This window comes from Miniopterus schreibersii, assembly GCF_964146895.1.
Source record: "Miniopterus schreibersii genome assembly, chromosome: 10".
NCBI classification, from domain to species: Eukaryota; Metazoa; Chordata; class Mammalia; order Chiroptera; family Miniopteridae; genus Miniopterus; species Miniopterus schreibersii.
The window spans coordinates 61,203,173-61,215,972 of NC_138110.1; the positions used below are offsets into that span (position 1 = coordinate 61,203,173).

At 47.0% G+C, this 12,800-nt stretch overlaps 1 protein-coding gene across 4 annotated transcripts in view; it reads right to left on the reverse strand.

Moving 5' to 3' along the window:
• Positions 1 to 12,800, reverse strand: part of DNMT3B (DNA methyltransferase 3 beta) — a 38,660-nt gene that overhangs the window by 10,516 nt on the left and 15,344 nt on the right. For 3 of the 4 annotated variants that reach the window (XM_081148607.1, XM_081148606.1, XM_081148609.1), the window contains exons 4-14: positions 10,911 to 11,018; positions 9,849 to 9,974; positions 8,953 to 9,162; positions 7,560 to 7,718; positions 5,586 to 5,693; positions 4,507 to 4,651; positions 2,615 to 2,743; positions 2,426 to 2,470; positions 1,190 to 1,269; positions 767 to 879; positions 127 to 310 (exon numbers count right to left, since the gene is read on the reverse strand). In XM_081148607.1, the coding sequence (XP_081004733.1) occupies positions 127 to 310; positions 767 to 879; positions 1,190 to 1,269; positions 2,426 to 2,470; positions 2,615 to 2,743; positions 4,507 to 4,651; positions 5,586 to 5,693; positions 7,560 to 7,718; positions 8,953 to 9,162; positions 9,849 to 9,974; positions 10,911 to 11,018 (1,407 nt within the window). The remainder of the gene's footprint in view (positions 1 to 126; positions 311 to 766; positions 880 to 1,189; positions 1,270 to 2,425; positions 2,471 to 2,614; positions 2,744 to 4,506; positions 4,652 to 5,585; positions 5,694 to 7,559; positions 7,719 to 8,952; positions 9,163 to 9,848; positions 9,975 to 10,910; positions 11,019 to 12,800) is intronic. The other variant, XM_081148608.1, reaches the window with a different exon arrangement.

Consider the following 12,800-nt stretch of genomic DNA (forward strand, 5'->3'; position numbering starts at 1 on the left):
AGTACGAGGTGCTTACTCATTTGTATAAAGGACCTTTCTATGAAATCTTGCCAACAGACTTCCAGAGCATTCCAGACCCCTCGACTCCCGTGGTGGGTGGTGCTAGGCGCAGAAACCTGTGCTTACGTATTCAAGCCCCGTGTCGCTGGTGAAGAAGGACTGCAGGCGCACGTTCCAGTCCTTCCGGCGCTGCAGGACCCCGTGGCAGCGCTGCGGGAGGCACATGTAGCAGCTCCAGGGCTCCTGCAGCTTGGCATCTGCTGCTGTGCCTGTGCCCACCAGCACCTCCAGGCACTCCACACAAAAGCACCTGTGCCAGAGAGAGGAGAGAAGGGAGGCCTAAGACATCAGGCCTTTGTCTGACATACTTACCTCCTCCCCCAGGACACAGGAATGCACTGGCTGAAACCTTCTGGGGCCCAGCTGCTCCACCCCATGGGCTGGAAGGCCCTACAGTGTGATGGGGGCTACACTAACCTCTTCCTTGGATATCAGCACCCTCAGTCCACAGGCTCTGCACAGAAAAGCTCTCTACCCCCAGAAGTGGCTAATCTCCAGGGGGACCTCCACACCCTGCTCCCCAAACTCAGACATCCTTGTCTTAAAAAGATGAGAACCATGACCCCTGCAGAGGAGTGACTCTGGACCCTGTCCTCAGGTCCACTGACTCCCAGTCTGTGCCTGAGTTTTTCTGAGCTGTAGGAACCACAGGTAGGACTTGGGAGCCTTGGGGCCCGCTGGGTCTCACCCATGGGCGGATGCTCACCGGCAGCAGCTCGTGTTGCTGCACAGGAGCAGCTCGCGCCCCTCGCAGCACACGGTGCAGTAGGACTGATAGCCATCGTCATCATACATGTAGAACAGCTCGAGGAAGCGGTCCTGGTGGCCAGAGAGAAACCCTCATCAAATCAGGGACCAGGGACCCCGGGCCCTGCTGCCTCGCAGGACAGGGCATTGATGGCGTGGTGCCCTTTACAGGGACTACTGGCTGGGATGTGTATGCCACTGCAGATGGCCTCCTCTGTGACAGCTCCTGTCCTCAGAGGAGAGGGCGGGATGATGGGGGCCAGGGAGGGCCTCACTAGAACCTTCCCCAATGGCTATATGCAGGTGATCTTCTCTGGAGAACTACAGGGAAGCTGTGGAAGAGGGAAGGTGCCGCCAAGTCCAGGGTGGGGATAGGACTTACCCGGCAGGTCTGGCAGAGCCCCCCCTCAAAGAGAGGGTGGAAGGACACAGGGTTTTTCCTACCACAGGACAAACAGCTGTCTGTAAGAAAGACAGGCACGCAGAGCTGCAGCTTGTGACAGCTAGGGACCCAATACCAGCTGCTAAAGCCTTGGGTCTAAGGTTCTTGAACATTTACACCAAGCTAGCAATATACCAAGGACTCTTCATGCTTACTCCTTTCAACAATGCTCCCTGGCTAACATCCCCACTCCAAACGTGGACACAACTCTGAGCAAGGGCCCCTCAAATACAGGCACAAGCTCCAAAGGCCTGGTACAAAAGTCTTTGAGACTCTTTAAAGACTGGGACTTTGGACTATTCACGGTGACACCAATTTGCTCACTGTCACATCATAAAAGGACTTACTAATGACCATACTCTACAGCCATAACTGCAATTCCAGAACCCAGGTCATTAACTATTAGGCCATCCTGACTTCCCTTCACACCAGCTGGTCAGGACTGATTCACATCACTGACCAGGTGGGTAGGGCCTTTAAAATGCAAAGACCAAGCATCCCCAGCCAGGAAGCAGACAGATGGGCAGAGGCGCCTTTGGGGTGGGAGGATTATGGGTCAGGGTTCCAGGATCATCAGGGGCTGCTCCAAACCCAAGCTCTCCCTATGGTTCTTCGGGAAAAAGGAGCGGGGTTGTTCTGTTCCCCAGCACTGAATAACCATTGAATAAGCATTTGTTGCCTAAAGGACATCAAGTGCGGGAAGCAAGGGAGCATCAGTCCTGCCTCACATGTTCTGAATCCCATTTGGTAGCATTCTGGGCAGAGGTTGATTCCAGTGGCAATTCCCAGCTAGGGCAACGGGACCCGAGTTAGCTTGAGAGAGTGACAGCGATGAAGTGCGTGAACCTTTTACCTCAAAGCCAGTTCAGTTCTTGTTTGGAAAGACTCACGATGCCATAGATCATGGCTTCAGGTTTTGGGTTGTCCTGGCCAAAGGGCCCTAGTATCCACTCTGGCCCCAGCCCACCTCTCCTGCTCACTTAGATTAGGGGCAGAATCAGTCTTGGTGAAAATCGGGCAACTCATTCTATAAAATGTCACACTGTGATGATGTCCACACCTGAACCTGAGGTCAAGGCAGAGGGCTCTGGGTTAAACCCCGGCAGGGCAGACAAGCAGTAAAGGCCTGGAGCACTACCCAGGATGGGAAGCAAGGCCTGTGAGGGAGAGCATTACCTTCCAGACTGCTCTTGTTGTTGGCAATGTCCAAAGCCATTTGCTCTGTTGAGGAAAGGCGTGAGATGGCGTCAGGGAGCCTCTTACTGAGCCATTAAGCCATACCCCATTGCTGAGCAGTCCTCACAGCCTGCCCCCCTGGTAATGGGTGATAACGGTCCCCCAGCCTCCTCACACCCCACAAATCACCTCGACTCTGGTCTTCCTCTCCTCGGTCTTTGCCATTGTTATAGCAGTTTGTCTTGAGGCGCTTGGGTGGGGGGCAGTAGTCAGCGGAAGTGGCCGAGTCATCGGCTGTGCGTCTTCGAGTCTTGTTTTCTGTGAAAGGGAAGGAGACGGCAGCCGAGGCTGGTAGGAGTGCAGGGAGAAGATGGGCCCGGGACAGATCCATGCTAGGCCTGGGCGCCAGCTGCATTTGGGCCATGACAGGGGTCCACATTGGGCATCACGCGGTCCCACTATGGGACATAAGTCAAAACCCCTCACATACCTAACATGTTTGTAGGGTTTTAAACAGCTTTAGATGTTTAGGCCCAGTGCAAAGAACATTAGACAAAGGCTAATCCACAGCTGAAACCTGAAACATTTGTTCATGATACCCAACACCATGGCTGATAGTCGCATGAAGCTATTGAGCACTTAAAATATAACTTGTGTGACAGAGGAACTGTACTTTGCACTTAATTTTAATCAAAAATTTTAAATTGCCAACTGATCCAATTAACCAGTTCATTTGGAACTTGGCTGAGTGAAAATTTGGAACTTAGACATTTGTGAAAATATAGATCAAGTATTTCTAACAAAAATTTCGCATCCAAATTGAGATGTTGTAAAACACATAAAGTATGAGATTTTGAAGACAGAACTAAAAGGAAATGCAAAATATCTTAAAATTTATCCTGTCTGTTGGAAATGCTCAAATGTTGGAAATATTGGATTAAATTAAATGCATGATTAATACTAACTGCGCCTTTGTTTCTTTTGCTCTTTTCAATGCGGCTATTAGAACATTTTAAAAATTATGTTATGTAGGAATTCTTTACATTTCTTTAAATTCCACTTATATTTTATGTCATATATATATATATATATATATATATATATATACACACACACACACACACATATATGTATGTGTATATATATACACACACACAGTGTAATCTATAAGGGACATGGTTAAGTTTGACTCTGCCCCTAGGAAAGAAAATTATGCAGCTATTAAAAATCATAAGGACTCTTTAGTGACATTTGACAGTGCTCATATGATTAATTTTGCAAAATAAAGGGAAAGCAGGAATCCAACTAGTGTACAGAAAAAGTTGGAAGGATGTGCACACCCAACAAAGTTAACCTGGATGGAGGGCTTGTGAAGGTTGAGAGTGAAGGGGCGGACGAGAGTTCAGGTTGAGATTTCTTTTCCAGTGACCACTGTATAGGCAAAGAAATGGAAAGAAAGTGCAGAGAAAATAGTGCATAGGCAAAAGATAGGAAGGGAATACCGTATTTCCTTGATTCTAATTTCCCACTGCCTGCACGACGCACCTTCGACTTATTAACCACTTTTTATGGGGGGGGGGGAGAGACAAAACAAAACAGAAAATACTGTGTTAAATGTAGGAATTATATGACAAATCCTGGACTTCAGGCATCCTGAATTTCCCGAAAGTGACAATGTGAAACTATACATCTTATAATGAATGAATTATGCTCTTGGTCAAAATGTTAAGATAGGTTGTGCCTCTTTTGGAGGTGGCTCATGGGTTTGCGATTTTTGTTGTTTAAAAAATATTTTCCAAGTTCTCTCCCATGAGCAGAGTTTAATTTTTCCTTTTAAAAGTAAAGGTGCTAGTGAAGATTCCATCTTGATCTCCTGTTGACTCAAGTTTTCAGAACAGATCAATTTCAGACCAGGGAAGCTAGAAAAGCCTGGGGGTTCTCAGGGTGAAAAAGCACGTCTCTGAGACTGACTGGTTGCCAGAAAACTGGGGTAGGGTGAGGGGCAGCAGGGGTGGCTGCATCTCCCAAGGGTGCTCCCGCCAGCAATGGCAGTCAAGGCTGCCACAGGGACCCATTCCCACCTGGTTGTTTGTTGTTGGGTTTGAGGCCCTCGATCCCGGTGGGCTTGAAGCCCCCATGGGCCCACTCCAGCATGGGCTTCAGCTGGTCCTCCAACGAGTCTCCGGGGCTGCTGGGGAAGGTCTTGCCAGCCCGCACCCTGGCTTTCTGGCAAGATAAAGGCGAGTCTGTGATGAACAGCAGGGGTGGGTGCTCGCCAGGCCGCACCCAGGGACTCCCCCAGCTGGGGCCTGCATTCCCCTTCACACTGGGCCCTTTCATAGCCAGACAGCTGTCCTGGGTATGGTATGTGACAGGGAGGAGTGGACCGTGCAGGGGGATAGACAGGAGGCTACAGGGGAAGAGTGAAGTCTTTCCATGCAGGCACCAAATATGACCGTTTGCCTGCAGAGAACTTAAATGGTCAGCTCCCTCTCAGAGGGCAAAGGATCAGAATTAGCTCTGCTGCTTTTAGATATAGGAGAAGTATTATCAACTCTAAGAAAGCTCCAGATTGCTTGGTTTATTTTCCTAATGAAGATGGGGAGGTGTCAAGTGTTAAGTCCTATTTCAGAAGCACCATGAGGATTCCTAACTAAGCAGAGGCTGGCTCATAAATGCTGGACAAAGGCCACTGACCTTTTCAGTTCCAAGTCAAGGTAAAGGGAAAGAGATACAGCCTGATGGATCCCACAGACAAGGGAAAAGACAGCTGTCCTCAGCTACTGCCCAGTGTTGGCCTCGAACAGCACCACTTAAAAGAAAGGAGGTTTGGATGGCTCTGGAAAGGCATTATTCACTGTTGTAAACACTGTCCCCCACTTTCCAGTGCTCCTCCTTCTTAACTCGGTCAGCAATATACTAAGAGAACCACCAGGGGGGAGCTGAAGTGGTACTGAGAGTCATGAGGAAGCCTCAGATCCCTTCCTTTCCTTCCCAGCCTGGCCCATTAGGCCAGCATGTTTGCATTCACCTCCTGCCTGGCGGCCCTGTCTCTTCCAAGCCATCCTTGGTTACACTGTGGCCTGAGCTGGCTTTCTGTATGTCTCTTGTCTTAACCCTCCTCTGGGGGGCAGGTCCTCACCACCCACCACCGTGTTACCTCCAGAGCGTGGTACATGGCCTTCCTATAAGAGACCAGCTTATTGAAGGTCGCCAGATTAAAGTGCTGGCTGAATAGCCCCAAGGCCACCAGCTTATCTGCAGAGACCTAAAAGAGAAAGACATCATCAACATCCACCTACAGCCTGCCTCTGGGGTGCCCTGTCTCTCACAGGGTTATTCCAGGGGATCAAGTTCAGAGTAAAAAAAAGGAAAAGATAAAAGGAGAAAATAGAAACGGTGTATACACTCCTGATGCACCTGGTTGCCAGGTGTGGATGACACTGCCAGTGTGAGAGATGCTGCTCCAAGTGCACACAATTAGATGCGCCCTGAATCTGTATATATTTTAAGAGCAAATGATCCACATGGTCCCTGGTGTGGGCCCCTTGCCCCTCAGTCTTGAAATTCTCTGTGGATGCTCCAACACCAGGTTTTGCACATGCTCTTCCCTCCTTCGGGAGTGTGACAAATAGCTGTGAGTACTACTTAGACTTTTATTAATTGAACTTTGTATGTTTAGAGAACAGTGCTTGGCACAGCATAAAACACTTTTTCGCTCTTGTGATTTGTTGATATCTGCCTTCTATTAGGGCTAAAGATCCATAAAGTCTCATGTCGCAAGTCCCAAGGTCACACGGGGACCAATCAGGCTGCCAGTGGGAAGGGATGAAACTAGGTGATTGGGGTGCTGTTCAAATTGAAAAGACACACGTGATGCTTCATTCTCCATGGGACGTGCTCCCGCTCACATCTATTTTGCACCTCGAGTCTGCGGTCCCATGAGGTGGGTATTCCTGTCACCAGGCAACTCTACACCCATTCTAGGGCTAGAAGAAACTGGGGCTCAACATAGTTGTGCCCTGAAATGCAGATGCTGCTCCCAAGGCCAAACTGCTGCAATGCAACATGCGGGCTTAGCACCGGGTCCCGCATGTAAGCCCCCCCCCATAACGCCAACAGTCCGACACTTCATCTTATTAGCATCAGATCCAATCTTGCAAAGTGCCATTTGGTGTCTCATTGAGCCAAAGCAGTGACAAACAATCCATGTTTTTTCATTTCACAGGAGTCATTGCCCACATACCGACATTTAGATGCTTCAGGGAGGGCAGAGGCCTGGACGTGTGTCCTTCTGCTCCCTCTGCTGGCCAATGAGGACATCAGCAGGCAGGGAGACTTGCCCTTGGGAACTTCAGTGTTTATGGCAAATAGCTCAAAGGAAACCCAATTCACAGGAAAACCAGAACCTCAACTTGAGGGAAAATCCAACAAATGTACTGGGTGGTCTTTCATTCCCACATCTGCCTCCATCCTGACCCAACCTGCTGTGTCCTCACCTAACCTCTGGACATACTGAAGGTTAGACATTCCATCGCAAGAAAACTATTGTCTGCACCATTCTGTTAAAAACCCGGAGACTTCAGAATGTGCCTTTCAACTGGATGTAAGAATCACAACAGCCTAATTAATGTTTAACATCACTCTTACAGGAAGACTCTCCAGAAAGATGAACTGAGAATAGCTAACATCAACAATCAAGAAACCCTGAAATAACCAACTGCAAAGTTTTTTATTACCGTCACCAGAAAATCTCTAGGGCTAGTCAGAGGTACCTCTCTGCCACCTCTCCAGGGCTAAACTAGGTTCAGAGGGAGAGACCACCCTTCCTGTTTCTGCCCCAGAAAAAGAAAACCAACAGAGACCAAGTGGCCATGGACCCAAAGGACTTTCCAGCTCTTTGTCTCCTGTAAGACTGAGCTCTGGGCCCCACAAGACCCTGTGTGTGTCTGTTTAAGCCAATTCACAAGGGAAAATTTGTTATTCCTCCTAGATACAGAGTCAAACATAGCCTCACCCATCTGGAAAAAGCAAGTCACAGGCTGTTATCTTAAAAGGCAACTGCAAACAGAAAGGACAGAAAACGTTGTGGGGGGGTGCGGGCCCACTAGAGCCTGCCTTACCCTGGACTCACCTCGGAGAACTTGCCATCGCCAAACCACTGGACCCACCGCATGCCGGACATGGCCTGGCGCTTGGAGGTGACCTTCCAAGATACCACCATGGCAGGCCACCAGGAGAAGCCCTTGATCTTTCCCCACACGAGGTCCCCTATTCCAAACTCCTTCCCATCCTGGAAGATAAACCACATGAAGGAATTCTAATGAGACAGACAACGTGGGCCAAGGAAAACTCCTGCCCGCCCCACTGACCCCAATGGCAACTGCCTCAAGGTCCTACTTGGGGCTTCCTTCAAGTGTCCGGGAGACCTCCTCAGAACATTATCTACCCACCTCGAACATTTCATGGTTGAAAAACTGTAAGTGAGAATGGCTTAAAAATAAGGGGCAGTGGGCCCTTGCCAGGCAGCTCAGTTGGTGCCAATACACCAAGGCTGAGGGTTCCATCTCAGATCAGGGCACATACAAGCCACAACCAATGAATGCACAAATACATAGAACAAATCGATGTTTTTCTCAAAGAAAATCAATGTTTCTCTCCCTCAATCTAAAATCAATTTTTAAAATCTTTTAAAAATTAAATTAAATAAAAATTCAAAAATAAAAATAAGGGGCAGTGCATCAGCAGGATTGGTAGTTTAATAGGAACATGGGATTTATTATATTAGATCTGTAACATTTAACCTAGCATCTAGGAATGAGAAACTATCAATTGAAAATTCACAGGAAATAAGATGAGAGTAAAATGACCATCAGCTGAATATTCCCAGCACAGGCCATCAGATGGGATATCATAAAGCCATTAAAATGCAAAAGAAATCATTTTGGCCCTTTTCCCATAGCTTGTCATAAAATGTGAGGTACCCATAAAAATAAGCATGTTACTAAAATATATCTATAGTATGATCTACTCCAAAGTAAAGTACATAGAATAAAGGATTTCTACACGATATATGCACATACGTACGTATGTACTAGATATGCAGCATGCTTGAGTTAAAAACAAGCTGTGTGTTGATATGAACACGAGATGAATTATACAATACAATCGACTACAGACATGAAAGTGAGACATCCTAGTTCCTGATAGGTGAAAAATGCCAATCAATTATATGTATACTACAATCAACAGAATCATTTATTATAAATGTATAAACATTTCTAGGTATAAATATGTTTATAAAGTACATACATTTCTAGGTATAAATATGTAATGTTCAGAAAATGAGGAATCAAGTGCTTGAGATGTGTCTGGGAGACAAGAACGGTATGGGATCATGTTACACGTGGGAAATGTATTTGAAGAATGAACTCAAATATTATGGCAAAAGAGGTAAAAATTGTAGTAATAGTCCCCTCTGGGTAACAGTCTGCTTTTCTCCTAAATTCACGCCCTCCCAGTGGTACCTGATATTCAGTGCCGTCTAGATCTCTGCCCTCGGCATACACCTGTGAGGAGTCCAAGCTCTCCTGCTGGCTGTCCTGAGCCAGGCGGGTGTAAGGGGTGCTGCTGCTCTGGGGCAGCACACTGTCATCTGTGAGGTCGATGGTGAGGTAGGGGCTGTCGGGGGACGGCCACGGCGTGCCTGCTGCTGATGCTGCCCGCCGCCTCAGGGACTGTGGACAGAAGGACACACAGCTTGGGCCATAGCAAACCACGTGGGTGACCAGAGACCAGTGGCACCCCCAATTGCTTCCCAGGCAAGCAGAAAGAGGGAAGACGTGAGTTAAAGAGCACAGAGACCACTAAGAATGGTTTTCCAGGACCAAGTATCGCTTAAGTGGTGGGAGAAGGCAAAGCCGCTTCCATCAAAACAGACAGTTGAAGACAAAGGTAAAATTATGATGAGTGATGATGCCAAGAGGCTCCCAGAGCCAAGCTCAGAGAGGACCACTGGCTTCCTAGGTGCTGACTGTGTGCCCAACCTTGCAACTGGAGTGCAGAGTTGCTGTAAGCCCTGGGCTGCCTCAAGACAGTCATGAAGACACCAGAGAGACAAGACAGTTCTGGAAGTCAGTGGTTTCGAGCTGATTTCCGAGGAGGGGCAAGAACCCAGTCAACAGGTAATTCTTGCATTCCCGCCACAGTTCCATCCAGGATCAGGCCAGGAGACAAGTCATCAGGCTTAAGAGAGAAGCCTACCCAGCACCCAGGAGAGAAAGGAAAGGCAAGACCCTGAAAAGGAGAGGAGCATGAAGAAGAGAAGCAGGTTAGGGTTATACACTGGCCCCCTTCAGTGATGCAGTGAGCAGACCTTCCGATTAGAGACGGGGGCAGGGGGCTGAGCATCCGGGGAACCAACCCTGGTAGCTGAGAACTCCATGGGGGACTCGTCCAAGTGATTGCGGCCCTGCCGGCCTCGGGTAGAACGTAGGGAGAGCCTGTGCCTCTCCCGGCCAGAGGCACTGCTGTTATTTCGGGTTCGCACCTGGAAGCAAGAGGATAAACGCGAGGCCTTTGGTGACTGCCCGAGGCACGTGGGCTCAGGCAGGGGGCTGAGAGGTCTGGGCACGGAGGTAGCCTCAGGTCAACAGAAGTGTGTGAGGTGGGTAAGTGGGGGTGCCGGGGAGACTCTAGACTGGTAACTTCCCACCCAGAAACTCCCGTTGATGCGATAAGGGGTTAGGTTAGCCAGCAGGGCTGACGGATAATCCACAGAGGTCCCACTGCCTGCCGCAGCTGAAACTGGCACCTGCAAATTGAATTGAAAAATAAAATCCAAGTTTACTCTAAACCAAAAAAAATTTTTTTTTCTTCCAAAAAGCATAAGAGTAATTATTGTATTCTTCAGGAAGGTCCTGGATCCTCAGGATGGAGAAGCCCTTGGGCTCCTTTCTCAAAGCAGAATGAGCTTGGGAGTTGGAGACCTGTGTTGGAATCCTACACAAGAGTTAATGTTGAACCTTTGATAAGTTATCAGAATCTTCTCTCATCTGTAAAAAAGAGGATACACGTCATACCCTAGCACAGAGTGGATTATAAATTGCAGCTGCAATGGTCACCAAGTGCCAGCTGGCTCTCTGAACATACTGGCTGACTGAGAGCAATAAATGTCTTCTATTTCCAGACCTTCAAGTCACAGAATCCACCCACAGAAGTGACTCTCATAGGTAACTGGCACTGAGCCACCCACATGCCAACTCTATCACCCATGGGCACTTCCCAAGAGTGTCTTAAGAGTTTAAAAACTACCAATGTGAAAGAAAACCTTCACACTGATATTTCATAAGCCTTGCTATCATTTTTCTAATGTCAAAACATTTGTTCACCTCTTCAAAGTCCCCCAGGAGATCCAAAATATGTTTTTTTATACAGGCCTATGAGTGGTTGGAGGTGGTGCCTTGGCTCAGGGGTGAGGACTTACAGCTGGGCTTTCAGACCGAGTCCTGGTTTCACGGAAGAGTTTTGGCATCACTGGAGTGTCGGAACCATCTCCATCTTCCCCTTCGCCATCTCCGTCACCCGTCAGATCCTTTATAAATGAAACATGAGCTTCAGGATATCATGAGCAGGTCATATAATCAAACTAGGTTAAAAAGGAATAGTCAATCATATTGAAAACAATCTTAAATTGGTCCAAGTAACCTAAAAATATTTCTAACTACTTAATTTTGCTCCCAAAAGATTTTACAGTGGCTCACATCACAGGATCATGAGTTGAAGACATGGGGCTGAAAGATAAAGCCCCAGTGGAATCAGAAAGCCAAAGAAAAGGCACATCTGTAATATTTTAAACAAAAAAACAAATAAATTAAAAATAATAAAAAGAGAAAGCCAAAGAAATGGTGTGATGGCAATACGCATCGTGCAGACTTCTGCGCCTACGCCTCAGGCTGCTTTGGCTATGCCTAGCAGGGAGGCCTGGTCAGTTTCAGTGTCTGAGAGAAATCGCAGCTTCTTGATACAATGACCAGGAAGAAATGGCACCAGTTCTGTATCAAGTCATGAAGACCCCCTAGTGCACATCCCATGCTGCACACCAAAACCCAACAAAAACTGAGCTCAGAAACAAGAGAGGTGGTGTATGGCCCAAGGTCTGACCTGGCCAGTCTTAAGAACTTGACCTTTCACTTGCCAACTATGTGGCTTTGAATAAGTCCATTCCTCTCTTTAAAATTGGAACAACAGCGCTGGCCAGTGTGGCTCAGTTGGTTGGAGCGTTGTCCCATACACCAAAAGGCTGCCAGTCAGGGCACATACCTAGGTTGTGGGTTCAATCTCCCATCAGGGTGCATATATATAGAGGCAATGATTGATGTTTCGTTCATGCATCAATGTTTCCTCTCTCCGCCCCCCCTTTCCCCTGTCTCTAAAATCAGTAAAATCATATCCTCAGGTGAGGATTTAAAAACATTAAGTAGAATTGGAACAACAGTACTCTCCTTATAACACAACAGGGTTATAGTGAGAATGAAATAAAGCACACTTCACCCAATGCCAGCACAGAGAAAATGCCCAGGCAGGAGCTTTCATTACTATTACTGGTAACTATCTACCAGAACAGCTGTCCTGAGTCTCTCATCCTGCACACTATCCCCATCATCTGGGTGCCCACCTGAACAGAAGCTATGAGGGGGAGCTTTCATTTGTCCACGACTTTTATCCATGACTTTGTCCCTTATGCCTGACACTTGTTCTTTGAAAAAAAGGTAACCAAATTCACAAAACTCTAGGATAATTAACCAGACAGAGGGCATAAGTAATGTCAGGAAAAACTGATCAAGTAGAAAACTTGATATTGCAGCAAGTGTTAAAAGATATTGCAGTGATTGCTAAAAAATTCCCTAGAATAAGCCAGGCAAGTTCTTTCCAATGTACATTAAGACTAGACACAGGTATATAAGAAATAAAATCATACATCCATTTTATTCATGAATAGATGCTAAAAAGTAAATCAAATTCAAAATGATGTGACCAAGTTGAAGTTGGCCTCATTCCGGGAATAAAAGGACAATTTGCTACATTAGGAATTTATCAATGTAATTAATTGATCATCCAGTTTGAGAAACAAGTAATTTAAAAAATTATGCAGGAACCAGCTAGTAAAAAAACTTCATAAGTAATATAAATGTTCATGATTTTAAAAAAAACTTGGCATATAACAGCAGCAAATGCCATCCTAAGTGTGAGGTTGTTCAAAGTGCTGTGCCTAGCAGTTCTCAGATTCATCATTCAGCAAGTATTTATTGGGCATCATTTTAGGTGGCCTTGTGTACCCCGTTTAATGAAAGTAAAGGGAACTCCCCTGAATCCT